Raw genomic sequence first — 15,692 nt, 5'->3', positions numbered from 1 at the left:
GCTTTTATGTTTTCAGTGAGAGATTCCATTTTTGTAGTCACTCTTAATCGAAGTACTATAACTGTAGTTTTAAATATGGTAAAATTCTACTGAACGACATGGTTCATTATTATAGGCAGATATACGAAAGATCAACTCATGACCATTTCAGACTCCTGCAGCCTTAATTTCATTGCTGCCTGCTTCATGTGCTACTCTTTGTCCATTCTGCTTTATTTGTGGTTCTCAGACCATGTAATTTTCTCTCACTTCCAAGTCTGTACATCTTGTCTTTCAGCCTTGTTTGCCTTATCCTCACTTTCTACTTAGTCTTCTTCTTCTTCTTCTTCTTCTTCTTTTTTTTTTTTTAATAATGTTTACTTGTTTATTTGGTGGGGAGAAGTAGAAAGAGAGGGAGAGAGAGAAACCCAAGCAGGTTCCACAATGTCAGCGCAGAGCCTGATGTGGGGCTTGATCCCATGAACCATGAGCTCATGACCTGAGAGGAAATCAAGAATCTGATGCCAAACTGACTGAGTCACCCAGGTGCCCTCTACTTAGTCTTCTTTTTTCATTATTTAAAAATTTGGGGGTAGAGGTTGAACTATAACATACCAACAAAACAAAACAAAACAAAACAAAACAAAACAAAACATACTTACCACTATCAACACTTGGGTAACCATCATTTGCTCAAAAATCAGAAAATGGCAGGCACTCCAGAAGCCTCCCATTTTGCTCTTTCCAATCACAATCCCCCTCTCCCCTCTGTATTAACTTGAGTTTTATGGTCTTCATTTCCTTTCTCTTTAGTTTACTATCCAAGAATGCAGCCTTAAACACCATAGTTCAGTTTTGCCAGTTTCTCAAGTTTTATATAAATGGAATCATCAGGCACATAGTTTTATGTGTGTCTTCTTTTTTTAGTTTTTAGTTTTTTAAAAGTAATCTCTACACTCAGTATGGAGTTCAAACTCACAACTCCAAGATCAAGAGTTGCCTGCTCTGTCGACTGACCCAACCAGGCACTTCCTGTGTCTGCCTTCCTTCACTCAACATTATGCCTATAAGATTCACCTTGTGTAGCTTGTGTAGTTATAGTTTATTCATTTTCATTGCAGTACAGTTAAGGTTGGCAAAGTACTGCCTATGGTCTATTTTGTAATGAATGGTAAGTTGGTACTACGATGGCAGAGCTGAGTAACTGTGATGGAGATCACATGATTTGCAAAGACTAAAATATTTACTATCTGGTCCCTTACAGAAAAAGTTTGCTGACTTTTGTAGTATAGTGTTCCACTGTGTGAGTATACCACAATTTATTTTTCTAGTCTCTTGTTCTTGGATGTCTGTGTTGTTCATACTTTTGGGTTATTAAGATCTATAAAGAACTTATCAAACTCAACAACCAAAAAATAAGTAACCTAGTTAAGAAATGAGCAGAAGACATGAATATTTTTCCAGAGAAGACGTCCAGATGGCTAACAGATACATGAAAAGATGCACAACATCACTCATCATCAGGGAAGTACAAATCAAACATAATAAGATACCACCTCAGGCCGGCTAGAAGAGCTAAAATTAACAACACAGGAAATGACAGATGTTGGTAAGGATGTGGAGAAAGGGGAACCCTCTTACACTGTTGGTGGGAATACAAACTGGTGAAGCCACTCTGGATAAAAGTATGGAGGTTCCTCAAAAAGTTAAAAATAGAAGTACCCAGGGGCGCCTGGGTGGCTTAGTCGGTTAAGCGTCTGACTTTCGCTTAGGTCATGATCTCGCGGTTCGTGGGTTCGAGCCCCTCATCAGGCTCTGTGCTGACTGCCGGCTCAGAGCCTGGAGCCTATTTCAGAGTCTGTGTCTCCCTCTCTCTCTGACCCTCCCCTGCTCACGCTGTCTCTCTNTATGTGTTATAAACACAAAAATAGAGTGTAATGATTATTGATTTATAAATCTTTACCTCCTAAAGGACTTAAGAGAATGAAGGAGAAAAAAAAAACACTTTATGGGTCTTTTATAATAATCTTCATATTTATCATTTCTGGCACTCTTCATTTCTTCCTACGGATTTGAATTAAAGTCTGGTGTTATTTGCTTTATCCAAGATAGATCTATTCCTTCTCCTCTCCTTTGTGCCATCATATATGTTGCATCTTTATATGTTATAACCCCAACAATACAATTTTATAATTAGTCTTTTATACAATTGTCTTTTAAATCAGGAGAAAACAGAATATATGTTTTTATACTTATGTATTTTGTTTCTTTGTATGTATCTGAGTTAACTTTTTTTTTTTAATTTTTTTTTAATGTTTTATTTATTTCTAGGAGAGAGAGAGAGAGACAGTGTGAGCAGGGGAGGGTCACAGAGAGAGGGAGTCACAGACTGAAACAGGCTCCAGGCTCTGAGCTGGCAGTCAGCACAGAGCCCGACGCGGGGCTCGAACCCACGAACTGCGAGATCATGACCTAAGCGAAAGTCGGACGCTTAACCGACTAAGCCACCCAGGCGCCCCAATCATAAGAGATTCTTAACTATGAGAACAAACTGATGGTTACCAGAGGGGAGGAGGGTGGGAGGATGGGTCAAACAAGTGATGGATATTAAAAAGGGCACTTGTTATGATTAGCTCTAGGTGTTATATATAAGTGGTGAATCACTAAATTCTACTCCTGAAACATTACACTATACCTTAACTAACTAGAATTTAAATGAAAACTTCAAATGCCAAAGCATTTATTTTTACAAATGGTTGTACCAATTTCTTAAAACATGGTATTAGCAGTCTTTTAAAATTTTAGCCATTTTGGATGTTTTGAAGTGGCATCTCACTGCAGTTTTAACATGCATTTTCCTGGTTGCTGATGAGGTTGAGCACAGCTTCATATGTCTATTGGATATAGTCACTGGATTAACTACTTAGTGAATTGCATGTCCATATTCTTTGTGCATTTTTCTGTTGTTTGGTTTATCCTTATCAATTTGCAGTTGTATTTTCTATATTCTGGATACAAATCTTTGTTTAAGTTCCACTCGTTCTTTACATCTCAGATGGGTGACCCTTCTTGTAAGGAATCTTTCTGAATCCCATAATCAGGTAGAGGTGTTCTTCTTTCTGCTCCTATAACCCTCATACTTCTAGCATAGCCTGTATCATAGTTTAGAGTTATGTACACATTGTAACTAAGTGTTTATCAGTATCCCTTAGTAAGATGTTCACTAGACTGCAGGTTCATAAGAGAAGGGACTAGGCTTGCTTTATCTTTGTATCCTAGCTCTTAGCTCAGTAGGTAGTCAATAAATATTAATACAATTAACGAGTAAATGCTCACCCAGATATAAGAAGTATATGTAGGATAGAAGACATAATTTAGATTGCCAATATTAATGTATATGTATTTTCTTTCAACATCAATATTTAGGATCAACTCTGCTGTTATCAGAGATTCTCTTCTCTCTCAGTCTAGAATGGTATATTTTTTTCTCCTAGTAGTCTGAATTTGTGAGGTTTTATTATTATTCTAGACCGAAATATCTCACCATTTCAAACATAATGGAACTCCTTGTATAGGTTTATTCACCTGGTGGGAATTTGGGGTAGGCACTACAACAGGGATTATGTTGATGCCTGATTAGATTTAGTCCCTTATATTACAAGTTCCTTTAATGTAGCACTTGACCTTTGAAAATCTTTTGACTGTTAGGGGAAATGCTCAGGAATTAATTAGATTCAGACAGCTACAGAAAATTTAGTTGGACCCACTCTTCCTTTCTTCCTTCCTTCCTCCCTTCTTCTTTCCTTCCCTCATTTCTGATCCTTTATTCACTTCTTGTTGATTCTTTCATGCATTCTCTACAGTGCTGCATCTTCATCCTTCTTAAAAGTTCTTTACCACTTAAAATTACTGACCACTTCTTGCCTTTTGAAACCCTCCCTTTCCTTGTTTTCTCTGGTGCTATACAGTCCTGACTGTCTTCATTCTTGGTCAATTTTATTGAAATTGTTCTGAATATTGCTAAATATGCCTGACAACTCAGCCCAAGATGCTTACAGTCTGCCCACCATTCATGCTTTTTAAGACTTTAACTATTTCAGTTCTTCCTGGAAATCATCATCTCCACTTACGTATCTGTAAGAGTCTCTACCAGGATGTCCACTGCCACTGCCAATGGAACATGCCTGTGATGGAACTGCTCTCTCACCACACACTGACGCTCTTTGGGCTGCCCCTCCCACTGTAAGAGGCATATTATTTCCACAGTTATTCAGGCTTAGTTACACAGTTACTCAGAAGGGGGAAGGCATCTTGAATTCCTCATTCTTTCTGTTCCTTCAAATCCAGCAAGCCACAAGCTAGTAAGTTCCTCCTTAATAATGTCTGTTATATTTGCTCCTTGCATTCTATCCTATTGATGCCCCCAACATGCAGGTCTTCACTGTCCACTGGTAGCCTTGACCACTACAAGCGGCCTTCTAAATAAATGTCCGCACTTTCATCTCTCCCCACTGCAATCTCATATTAATCTTCTAAAAAAGACTTCTCTGTACCTATCAACTACTCATTCAAAAGTCTTTACAGCTACTTAATTCCCATAGAATCAAGGAGTCATTCCTTAGCCAGGTCAGAGTATTTCATACTCCATTTATTCCCAACCTTATTCTTTACCTTTCTCCAATAAAACCTCCCTTAGCTCACTGCTCTAGTCAATAGCCCTTGAATATGCTTCAACCTCTTAATCTCTTTCTGATTATCTAAGCCCTATTTTTTCTTCAGGGTCAGTTAAAGTCCTAATTCAAGTTCCAACTGATCATATTCAAAATAGATTTTTCCTTTTGCTGACACCTCTTGTATCCTGGATAATAATTTTTCATTTATTAATTCAACAAAACTTATTGGCCATGTTCATGTATCAAATACTGTGCTAGAAAGGGGGATACAAAGGTGGATAAACAATAGTTCCTGACTTGAGGAGTTTAGGATCTTGTCCAGTTTGACCAGTTAGAATATAAAATACTTGAGGTCAGAAATTGTCTTATTCCTCTTTGTATTTCTAGTACTTATCAGCATCTTTGACAAAATCCATATGCCATATGTATTTATTGCTGTTAACAGTAGTGATAAGAGACAATAAGACTTTCTTGTTTTAATAATAAGGAAACAAGTTAGGGGACAGAAAAATTTTACTTAATGTATTTTACATAATTTTATTAGAAATTCAAAGCTGCCATCTGTCCTTCTTTCTACTGGGTTTTAATATTGAAAAACTCCTTTAATCATAAAGCTGTATGTGCTTTAAAAATCCTTAAGGCTATTATTATTCAGATTCTTTTTTGGGATTTAAGGATGAAACTAAAACTTTTGGATCATTTGCAGAGTTAATTTAACTATTCATTAAGAAATTTTGTAACATACTCATGTACACATTCACACACTCTCATAAATACACATTCATAGATTACTGTACATGATCCAGAAAACTTATCTCAAACATTTTACTGAAATCTCACTAGTGCAGTTGGTAGACCTGGCAGAAAGCCAGGAGGGATAATAATAGTTAACTTTTATTAAGTGGATTATCTTGTATTATCCTCCTTAATCCTCAAAACAACTCCATTATGTATGCACCATCAGAATCCTTATTTTTCAGATGGGGAAACTGAGATATAGCAACATTTATAAACGTGACACAGTCAGTGAAAGAGCCTAGATTCAGAATCCAGGAACTCTGACTCCAGAGTCTTATGTTCTTAAGGACTATGCTATTATTTCTCCCATAGAGATGTAAATAATGGCTCAAAGTACCCCTGCACTGCCCCCCCCCAAAGTGTGGGGAAGCAAAGAGAGAAAGAAAGAAAAAAGGAAAGGAAGGAAGGAAGAAAGGAAAGAAAGAAAAGAAAGAAAGAAAAGGAGAATGGAACTGAAAGTAAAATAAGTAAGTTGTTCAGGATAATTAGGCATCCTAACACATTTCCAGAGCACTGGAAATTTCAACGGGTCTCCTTTTGCCCACTGAGACTTTCTGTCTCATGTCCTCTGTTTGGAAAAAAAGAGAGGAAAACAAGGTACGTGACAGGCTCATCATGAGCACACACAGCTGTCACCAGACCATTTTATTTCCTGAACGGTTACTCACAGTGGCTTCTGAGAAACAGGAGGTGCCACTATTCAGTACTTACGGCAATCCTAGGACAGAATTGCCAGTGCTAAATAGAAGGCTGGCATGTTTTAATTGCCCCCCCCCCAACCCTGCTGCCACAACTCACTCCTGTATACACTGGAGTGGCAGGTGGAGGTCAGAGACAACAATAAAGAAAGGTGGTTTGTGCACTTGGGGTGATACAGAGTCTTGGCTTCTGACGCAAAGGCAAAAACAAAAACAAAACAAAACACAACAAAAAATGTGGAAGAATTGGACAGAGAGGGGCACCAGAAGACTAGGCGCCTCATCCAAATAGGAACCAGATGCAACTTTAAAATATGTGCCTGTTTTTGGTGCTAGCATTTGTAATCTATGCCCATACTTACACTTCATAGTGTAATACTATTACCTCCTCCAAACACCTATAATTACAGTAGTAATTATACTCCTTTCACAGAGAGAAGTGCTTCTGATAATAACAAAACCAAAATCACTTCTGTTGAAAGCTGTAGATTTTCCTGATTCAAGCATGACTGCATTTATACTTATTTGTTGGAGACTGCTAACATTGTTAGAAGAAAATAAGTCAGAAAAAAAAGTAAAGTTACTTTAAGCCCTACGATCCTATGGTGGATTGTGCAGCAAGTCTTAAAGTGCAAATCAAAATGGCTCTGGCCTAAAGTTTATGAGTCCACAAGGTTTTAAGGTTAAGGAGAGTGTGTGTTTGCATCCTATGGATTGACAGAAACTAGTCCTAAAAATAATTAACGAGAACAATCAATGGACAAAACACAGCATCACAACAGAAATATTTTCTCAAATGATGGTTTTTGAAAAAGTATAGGAAAAATTCACATGATTGGTTAGTTCTCTGATTATCACTATTATCTTAATGCACTTTTAACTTTCATAATTAAAAAGAAAATTAAAGATATTGACATTTTTACCTTTGGTAGCCTTAGCCTTAATAAAAATAGAAATATGAATATGTTAAAAGTATATATTCAGATTTTGTGTATGTCCCTGAAAGGGGGTTTGCTTGCTGGCTTGCTCAATTTTTGACAAAGAAAAATGGGCTGCTCTTGCTTCTCGCACAAAGATGCACTGTTCACAGAGGACACCGAAAAACGGAGAATTTGTGTTTAAGTTGAAAAGAAATTAATATCCAACATGGTAATTTATTTAGTATAAACTTTCTATTAATTGATAAAATGTGTGGCTTATTAGAATTGAAAGCGTAGCTTTATAATAAGAACTTAAAATACTGATATCTGGAAAGTCTAATAGCAAGCAAGACATTCTAAATTTCATTTTCAGTACCCCATAATTAAAGATATTGTTCTGCTTTTTAAAAACTCAGTTTTACCCACACAATTGTATACCCTGAAGTTCAAAAAAAAGTGAGGCAAAGTATTTGTGAGTTTGAGCTGCCTCTGTTCTTTCCACAGGGCTGCCATCTGGGCTTGTTTATTTGTGTTTCCAACTTCTGGAACAGGGAGTTTCTCTGTTAGGGACAGGGCACCAAGTAAAGGAAATGTCTTACAGAAAGACTATCCTTTTTTTTCTTTTTTACTGTATTTTCAAACTTCAAGTTTAGCTTGGTTAAAAAAAAATCAAATGACTAGTACAATCACAAAATTTTACATAGTTGGAAACCTCAGAATTATCTTAGCAAATACTCTTCCACACGATGCAAATCATATTCCCTACATGCTACCTTCTTGTGACTTTCAGATCTTTTTTAAGACCCAAACTGTCATTAAGGCTATAGCCATTAGATTGGGAAATCAAATATTTTTATCTATCCTTCTACAAAGAAGTATTTGATTTAAAAATTAAAAACAATTGCATGCAGGTATTCTAATTTTATAAAGTATACATGAGTCTTATTATAAAAAATGAAGGGAACAAAACAAAACCTTTCAAAATATAATTAAGAAACAAAGAATTATTAGATTTATACAATCTGATTGTGAAGAATAGTTTAAAAATTCACAAGCAACACTTAAAAAAACTGGTGCCTTATCTTTGAGAGATTTCATTTAACAAATAAAATAGAAGCAAAAATTACCTTGTAAAGTAAAATCCAGCAATACATATTCGTAAGCAAATTCTGTCTTTGTTTCCACTTGCGGTCTCTTCAGGGTAGAAAATATTTTTCCAGGGCTGCTATCATCAGGGTCTTCTAGCTTTCTAAGTCCGCACCCCATGGCAAAATCTGTAAGGAATTAAATTGCACGATAGGGGAGGGAGAGCAGCAAATTCTGTTGTTTAAGCTGCAAAAAGAAAGTTACAGACTTAACTGCTTTGATTTTTTCAGCTAAACCATAGATAGTCAAAAAGAAAACATTTGAGTCCAGAGGAAGGAGCTGAAGACATTTTCTATCCATTTTTCTGTAAAGTCGTTGAACCCATGATGATTAAACTACAGCTCTGGGAGGCTGGGCTTGATCTTAGGAGAAACATGCAAGCTGCTACAACTTAGCGGAGAATTTCCATGCCACGTCAATTTACAGCCAGCCCCCTACCAGAGTTCTGTCGCTCAGGGCACCAACAGTGCTTTGTCTGTCCCAGTTGGCTGGATGATAAAGGAGGTGTCCAAAAACGGAAATAAAAAGGCAAAAGTGCAACTCGGATGGAATTATCTACAAGTAGAGGGTATATTCAGGCATATTGGCATGCAATTCTTTTTCTGTTTTCTTTTTTCCCTCTTTCCTGTGCCCACCCCCTCCTTCCTCTCTGCTACTACCAAAAAGCAAAAGGAGGGAGGAAGGGAGGGAGGAAGAGAAAGAATGAAAGAGAGAAGGAATGAAAAACAAAAAAAAGGATTCTCAACATGGTTGGAAACAAAAATCGTTTCCAGAAAGGAAGTCAGCTTTAGAAGGAAACTGTTTCTGGAGTCTATAAGGAGAAAAGTAAAGTTTTTTTGTTGTTGTTGTTGGTTTTTTTTTTAACAAACACTTTAGTCTTTAGGTAGCACTTTTGAGGATTTCTTTCCACAGGAAGATTCTTTTCATATACTACTCATATACTAATTAAAACTGCCAAATACAAAAAATTTATATTAAGATATTTTAGGGGTACCTGGGTGGCTCAGTCAGTTGAGCATCTAACTTTGGCTCTGGTCACAATCTCATGGCTCATTGGTTCGAGCCCCACATGGGGCTCTGCGCTGACAGCAAGCTCAGAGCCTGGAGCCTGCTTCAGATTCTGTATCTCCCTCTCTCTCTGCCCCTCCCCCACTTATGCTCTGTCTGTCTCTCTCAAAAATAAATAAACATTAAATAAAGTTATTTTAGGGGCACCTGGGTGGCTCAGCCCGTTAAGCGTTGGACTTCGGCTCAGGTCATGATTTCACCGTTAGTGGGTTCGAGGCGGGCATCAGGCTTTGTGCTGACAGCTAGCTTAGAGCCTGGAGCCTGCTTCAGATTCTGTATCTTCCTCTCTCTCCGACCCTCCCCTGCTCATATTGTCTCTCTCTCTCTCTTTAAATAAAACATTTGAAAAAATTTTAAAAAGATATTTTAATGAAACGATTTTATTTCTCTTATGTGGATAACAGCCTTGAAGTTTAAAGTACTCCACTTCAGCAGGCTTATGAGAGGAACTCTTAACACTTTTACAGATCCTAAAGTATCCTTAATTAAAAAAGAAAAGCAACAAAACTGACAACTTGATTATTCAGTTTTATAAATTTCCGTTTACCTGAAGTCAGAAACAATTTATAATGGAGCAGTTGTAATGAGTGCTCATTGCATTTTACCATATACAGCTCAGGTAGTATGGTGCATTCACCAAAGCTGTGAGCCCTGGAATCACACTACTTGGCTTCAAATCCTGCTTCTAATGCCTACTACCGATGTGATCTTGGCAAGTTACTCAATCTCTTCAAGTTTCAGTTTCCTCCCCTAACAAAATGCAGTTAATAATAGTACTTACTTCATAGGCTTGTTATGAAGGTTGAATGGGATAATCTTATTTCATATCTTAACACTACGCTCGTCTAATAGGACAAAATAAATTTGTTAATGTGCTTCCATTATAAAACAGGGTTGAGAATAGTAATAGTGAGGAAGTGATTCAACCACAAGTCCCATTATTTACAGAATAGACCTGATCACCTATCAGACTCTAGAGAACACAAGCCTGTAAAGGCTTTTCAATCACACTGAAGAGTGCATACGAAGACCCTCAAAGGGGGATGGATTAGTTTGTAGATCACTACAACCTCTTGTCTCTATAGTCTGCCTACTTGTCTTTAAATAGTCACTTCTCAAAAGTGACTTTAGCAGATAAAAATTCTACAGTTCTTCATTCTCATGGATGAACATGGTTGGTGGTAAGCAATTTCAACTTGGCTAAAAAGACAGCAGACTCTCACCCAGTATGACTCATTTGACTAGTCACAGTGCTTTCATGCCTGTCATTTTTCATGTCCTCTTTTGTATGGTGCATTGTGAGTTCCTGGGTGGCAGAAATGGAATATATGAAGTTCACTAGTCCCTGTTGCAGTACCTGGAAGATGGCTTATTAAGTACTCATTATATTTACTAAATGCCTGCTATATTCCAGGAGCTGGCTAGGTACATGACTAAATATGGCTTCTTCCCTAAAGTAATTTATGGTTTAGTGGAGAAGACAGACTTATAAACAGATAATTTCAATATGATATGGTAGCTGATGAGAGAGAAATATGCATAGGATGCTACAGAAACCCAAGAAGGGGCCCCTAACTCAGCTTGGAGGATGATATCTGAGCTGTCTTGAAGGATGAATATGCATAAGATAGATAAAGATGGGGAGCATGTGCCCGGGGAAAGGGAAAAGCTTGAGGAATGTCACAAAAATCATGAAACAGTATGGCTTGAACTTTAAAGAACATGAAGCAGTTGCAAATTACTAGAACATAAAATTTGAAAGACAACTAAGTTGTAAGAGAGGCAAGAGCTAAGTTGTAATGGGTCTTATATCCTATACGAAGGGAATTTGGACTTTATTTTGTAGGCAACAAAGGAGAATTAAATAATCAAGTGGAGAATCAAAGGAGTAGTTTGAAGCAGGCAACATCACTTTGTATTTCTGATGTCTCACTATGGCTGTTTTGAGGAAAATGGTTTTAATGGGAGCAAGAATGGAGGGAGACCCAGTCAGGAGAGTATTGCAGTAGTTCAGCTGAGTGCTGACGATTTAAATGAATAAATATGGGACATTATTATGTTCTTAAATACTTTTTTTTTAAATCTTTTATAAATCTTTAGTAAAAAAAAAAAAAAAAACAACCCTACAGTTCCTTTAGTCCATTACTGAGCAGCCACTATTCTTTTTTTCTCCAAAAGTTGAACAAAATAAAATACTATTTGACACATCATTATCACCTAGAGTCCATAGTTTGCATCACAGTTCACTCTTGGTGTTGTATATTGATGGGTTTTGACAAATATATGACATGGATCCACTGTTACAGTTATATACAGAATAGTTTCACTGTCCTAAAAATCTGTGCTCCTCCTATTCATTCCATCCTTGCTTCTTATTTAACTCTGATGAATCTGGCAATTGTAATATAAAAGGTAAAATATGGATCAAAGTCATTTTCTCTCACACTGACATCCAATTGTCACAACTATATTTGTTTTCATAGATAATTTTTTTTTAACAATCATGTTTCCCCAGGCTTATCATATACTGAGTAACTATAGTAATTAGAACAAATATTTGGAATAAATGTTTTCTATATTGGTCATTTTTTCTGTATGGAATTATATGTTTGCTGACAATTCTAGATTTTAGGGACAGCTTTCAGTTCTGTATTGCAAATAGGGTTTCTCCAAGTACAGACTGTTATGTGGCTATATATGATGTAGATATATTAACAATTCTTGTCTATATTCTAGAATGGGCTCACTTAGTCCTTGAATGAATGAGTGAACCTTGTAAAAATATTCTCCATTACTGGTAGCAAATTATCCTCATGGTTACTGTGCAAGTTTGGATCACCTAAGTTCACTACAGTCTTAAACCTTCTAAGAGATAATTACATATTATCCAATCCACGCCCTATAAAATTTTTGCATAATAGTAACTTATAAATACAATATATTTTATGTGGCTCTGATCCAAAGAAGCAAATTCAACAATAATTCAACAAGTTTTTATGGAGCACTGACTACATATGTAGGGCACACGTGGATGCAAAGATAAAAAAGCCAGTTGATGTTCTCTAGAGTTCACGAGCTGGCAGGCCAACATTAAGTTTTAACCTAATGCACTGCTAGTTTCATAATGTAGTCAGATTTCCTAAGTAATTAATGACTTATTGAAAGCACTACTTATTTAAAAAAGTATTTTTTTTTAAAGGTTTTTAATGCTTATTTTTGAGAGAGAAAAAGAGAGGGAGGGGCAGAGAGAGGCAAAGAGAATCCCAAGCAGATTCCATGCTGTCAGTACAGAGCCTGATGTGGGGCTTGAACTCACAAACTGTGAGACTGTGACTTTAGCTGAGATTAAGAGTCAGACACCTAACTGACTGAGCCACCCAGGCACCCTGAAAAAAGTCTTTCTTTAATGATTAGAAATGCCACAATCACATACTTAATCATTGTATAGACTAAGATCTTATTTTTACTTTTTATTTTTTCAATAGTCTGACTTCTCTATATTACATATTTAATTTTTTAATGGCTCTATAATATTTCACTGTCCAGCAGTTCACAATATTATTCTTTTAAAAAAATATTGACTATTCTTAACTTTTTACTCTTCTAGATAAGAAGTTGTCAAACTACATGTGGCAGAGCCGCTCTGGTTCCGAAGAGGTGTCGGTTTTGGAGGAAAAGGGGCTTTGATCATGAGGCGAGGTCAAGCAGGCAGAGCTCTGGGCCCACCACACCACTCTTTCTTCAAACAGAATAGCATAGATTTTGTCAATTTCATATACCAGTAACAAACAATTAAACCCCCATAATTTTCAGAAAAGGAAAACATTTACATTATCAATAAACTATGTAGTTTCTAGGGATAAATCTACTGAATATAAGCCATAATTATATATGTAAAATTATGCAAATTTACTGAACAGTATGAAAGGAGTGACAAGTAAATGGAGAGATATACATAGTCACTTTTAGGAACACTTAATATTGTAATCATATCTCTAGCTAGCCCTATAGAGTTAATGCAATGGTGACCTTAACCCTAACTGTTTTTTTGCATGGAATCTCTCAAGTTGATTTAACTTGATTTGAGTTTTTAAAGTTTATTTATTTATCTTGAGGGGGGCTAGGCAGAGAGAGAGGGAGAGAATCCCGAACAGGCTCTGCACTGTCAGCACACAGCCCAATGTGGGGCTCGATCACATGGTTTGTAAGCCTCTTGACCTGAGCCAAAATCAAGACTGACTGAGCCACTCAGGCATTCCTCAAGTTGATTTTAATATATATGTGGAAGACAAAAAGACCAAGAATGTCTAAGATACTTTTGAAGAAGAATAAGGAGATATAAAAACTATATATTAAGACTTATTATAAAGCTATAGTAATTAAATGTTTTCAGCAAGGCATAGACAAATTAACCAATACAACAGAATAAAAAGCCCAGAAACAGAAGCCTGTATATGTGGAAATTTAATATATGAAGGAATTGGCATGGCAGAGCAGTGGAGAAAATGGAGCTGGGACAATTGATTATATGGGGATGAAATTGGATCCCCACTTCATATTGTATATAAAAATGTCAATATTACATGAAGAATTTGAACATCAAAAGAAAACTTTACATTTTTATATGAAAATATGGATAAATAATTCTGATAAGATAAGCAGAAAATAATCATGATTAATCATAAAATAACAATCATAAGATAAAATTTCATAAATCCTACTATATTAAAATTAAGAACTTCTATTAAGTTTTAATGTGAAAGGACAAGATACAATTTGGCAGATGATATTTGTAAAATATCAGCCAATAAAGGAACAATATCAAGAATATATAAAAACCTCCTGAAAATAAAAAAACAAGCCAATAGACAAACAGACACAAAATATAAATAGGCACCTCACAGTCAAAGAAATATATATGGTTAATAAACACACACAGAGATGCTTAACTTCACTTCTATTTAGGAAATTGTAAATTAAGACCACAGTGAGATAACATTGTATTGTGGTAAAATACACATAAAATTGATCATTTTAACCATTTTAAAGTATACAATTCAGTGGCATTAAGTACACTGACAATATTGTATGATGATCCTATCTAGCTCTAGATTTCTTTCATCACTCCATGAGGGAAATCCATAGCCTTGAAGCATTCATTCTCCATTCCAATTTTCCCCTAGCTCCTGGCAACCACTCATCTCCTTTCTATCTCCATGCATTTGTCTATTCTGGATAGTTCATATAAATGGAATCTACAATATGTAGTTTTTGTGTCTGGTTTCTTTCATTTACCATAATGTTTTAAAGGTTTACTTATGTGATAGCATGTATCAGTACTTCATTCTTATTTATGGCTGAATAATATTCCATTGTATGGATATGCCATATTTGTTTATCCATTCATTAGATAACAGGCATTTGGGGCATTTCTATCTTTTGGCTATTGGGAATAATGTTTCTATGAACATTAGTGAGATAATGTTTTATACTTATTTAACTGGCAAAAAATTAAGAAGTAGCTAATAACAAATATTGGAGAGACCTCTTTAATTGTATGCTGCTGATGGGGATGTAAATTTGTTTAACCAGGTTGACAAACAACATGACATTGCCTTGTGAAATTGAACTTTCATATACTGTATGATCAGCAATACTACTCCTACATATATACTTAGAGAAATTTTAGAATGTAAGTACCACAAGATTTATACAAGAAAGTTGATAGTAGTACTATTCCTCAGAGCAAACAACTTGAACCACTCAGATGTGTATCAACAGGCATTTCTTTCAAAGAGTCTCCTATAAAGGGAAGGAAAGTAATGGAGGAGTAGTGGGGGTTGAGAGTTTTTTTCTGATTAAAACAGGAGAAAAAATTGCATATTTGTATGCTAAAGAATTAATTCCATGAAAAAGGTGTGGGGTGGAGAGTTACTAGAAAAATTGATTTCTCAGGCATTTAGTCTGAATTTACCTCCTAGTTCTGGAGGGTGATGTATATACCCTCCAGTTCTAGGTTTTACCTATTCTTCACTTTCCCTTCTTAAACTCCTGGATCAGATAGAGCATATCAACTAAGTACTCAAAGAATATTTGTTGTACCCACTGTAACATCTATAGAGAATTTGATCCACTTTCCATATCACCACAAAAATCAGATCCAATTTACCACATGCCTCCATTCGTAAATTATTATTTAGCAACCAAAATGAAGTAACTAGAATTACAGAAAGAAATATGGGTGTATCTTAGTAACAAAATGAGTGAAAATGGCCAGTTGATGAAAAAAGACCACATGTAGTATGATATCCTTTTTTAGACTGTTTAAATACAATTAAAATTAAGTTATGATAACATTAAAGGAAAAGTACAGAATTTAGGACAATGATCACCTCTGGGAGAAAAACAAG

The 15,692-nt window shown here is 35.9% G+C and overlaps 1 protein-coding gene across 2 annotated transcripts in view; it reads right to left on the bottom strand.

Annotated features, from left to right (window-relative positions):
* RFTN2 (raftlin family member 2) overlaps positions 1–15,692 on the bottom strand; it is an 81,583-nt gene that overhangs the window by 58,614 nt on the left and 7,277 nt on the right. Inside the window, exon 4 of one of the 2 annotated variants that reach the window (XM_039219761.1) lies at positions 8,196–8,400. In XM_039219761.1, the coding sequence (XP_039075692.1) occupies positions 8,196–8,334 (139 nt within the window). In that variant the 5' untranslated portion in view covers positions 8,335–8,400. The remainder of the gene's footprint in view (positions 1–8,195; positions 8,401–15,692) is intronic. The other variant, XM_039219762.1, reaches the window with a different exon arrangement.

This window comes from Hyaena hyaena, unplaced genomic scaffold, assembly GCF_003009895.1.
Source record: "Hyaena hyaena isolate Hyena2069 unplaced genomic scaffold, ASM300989v1 scaffold_832, whole genome shotgun sequence".
NCBI lineage: Eukaryota > Metazoa > Chordata > Mammalia > Carnivora > Hyaenidae > Hyaena > Hyaena hyaena.
Note: the sequence above shows the minus strand (reverse complement) of the source record. Positions and strands in the feature narration are given on the sequence as shown.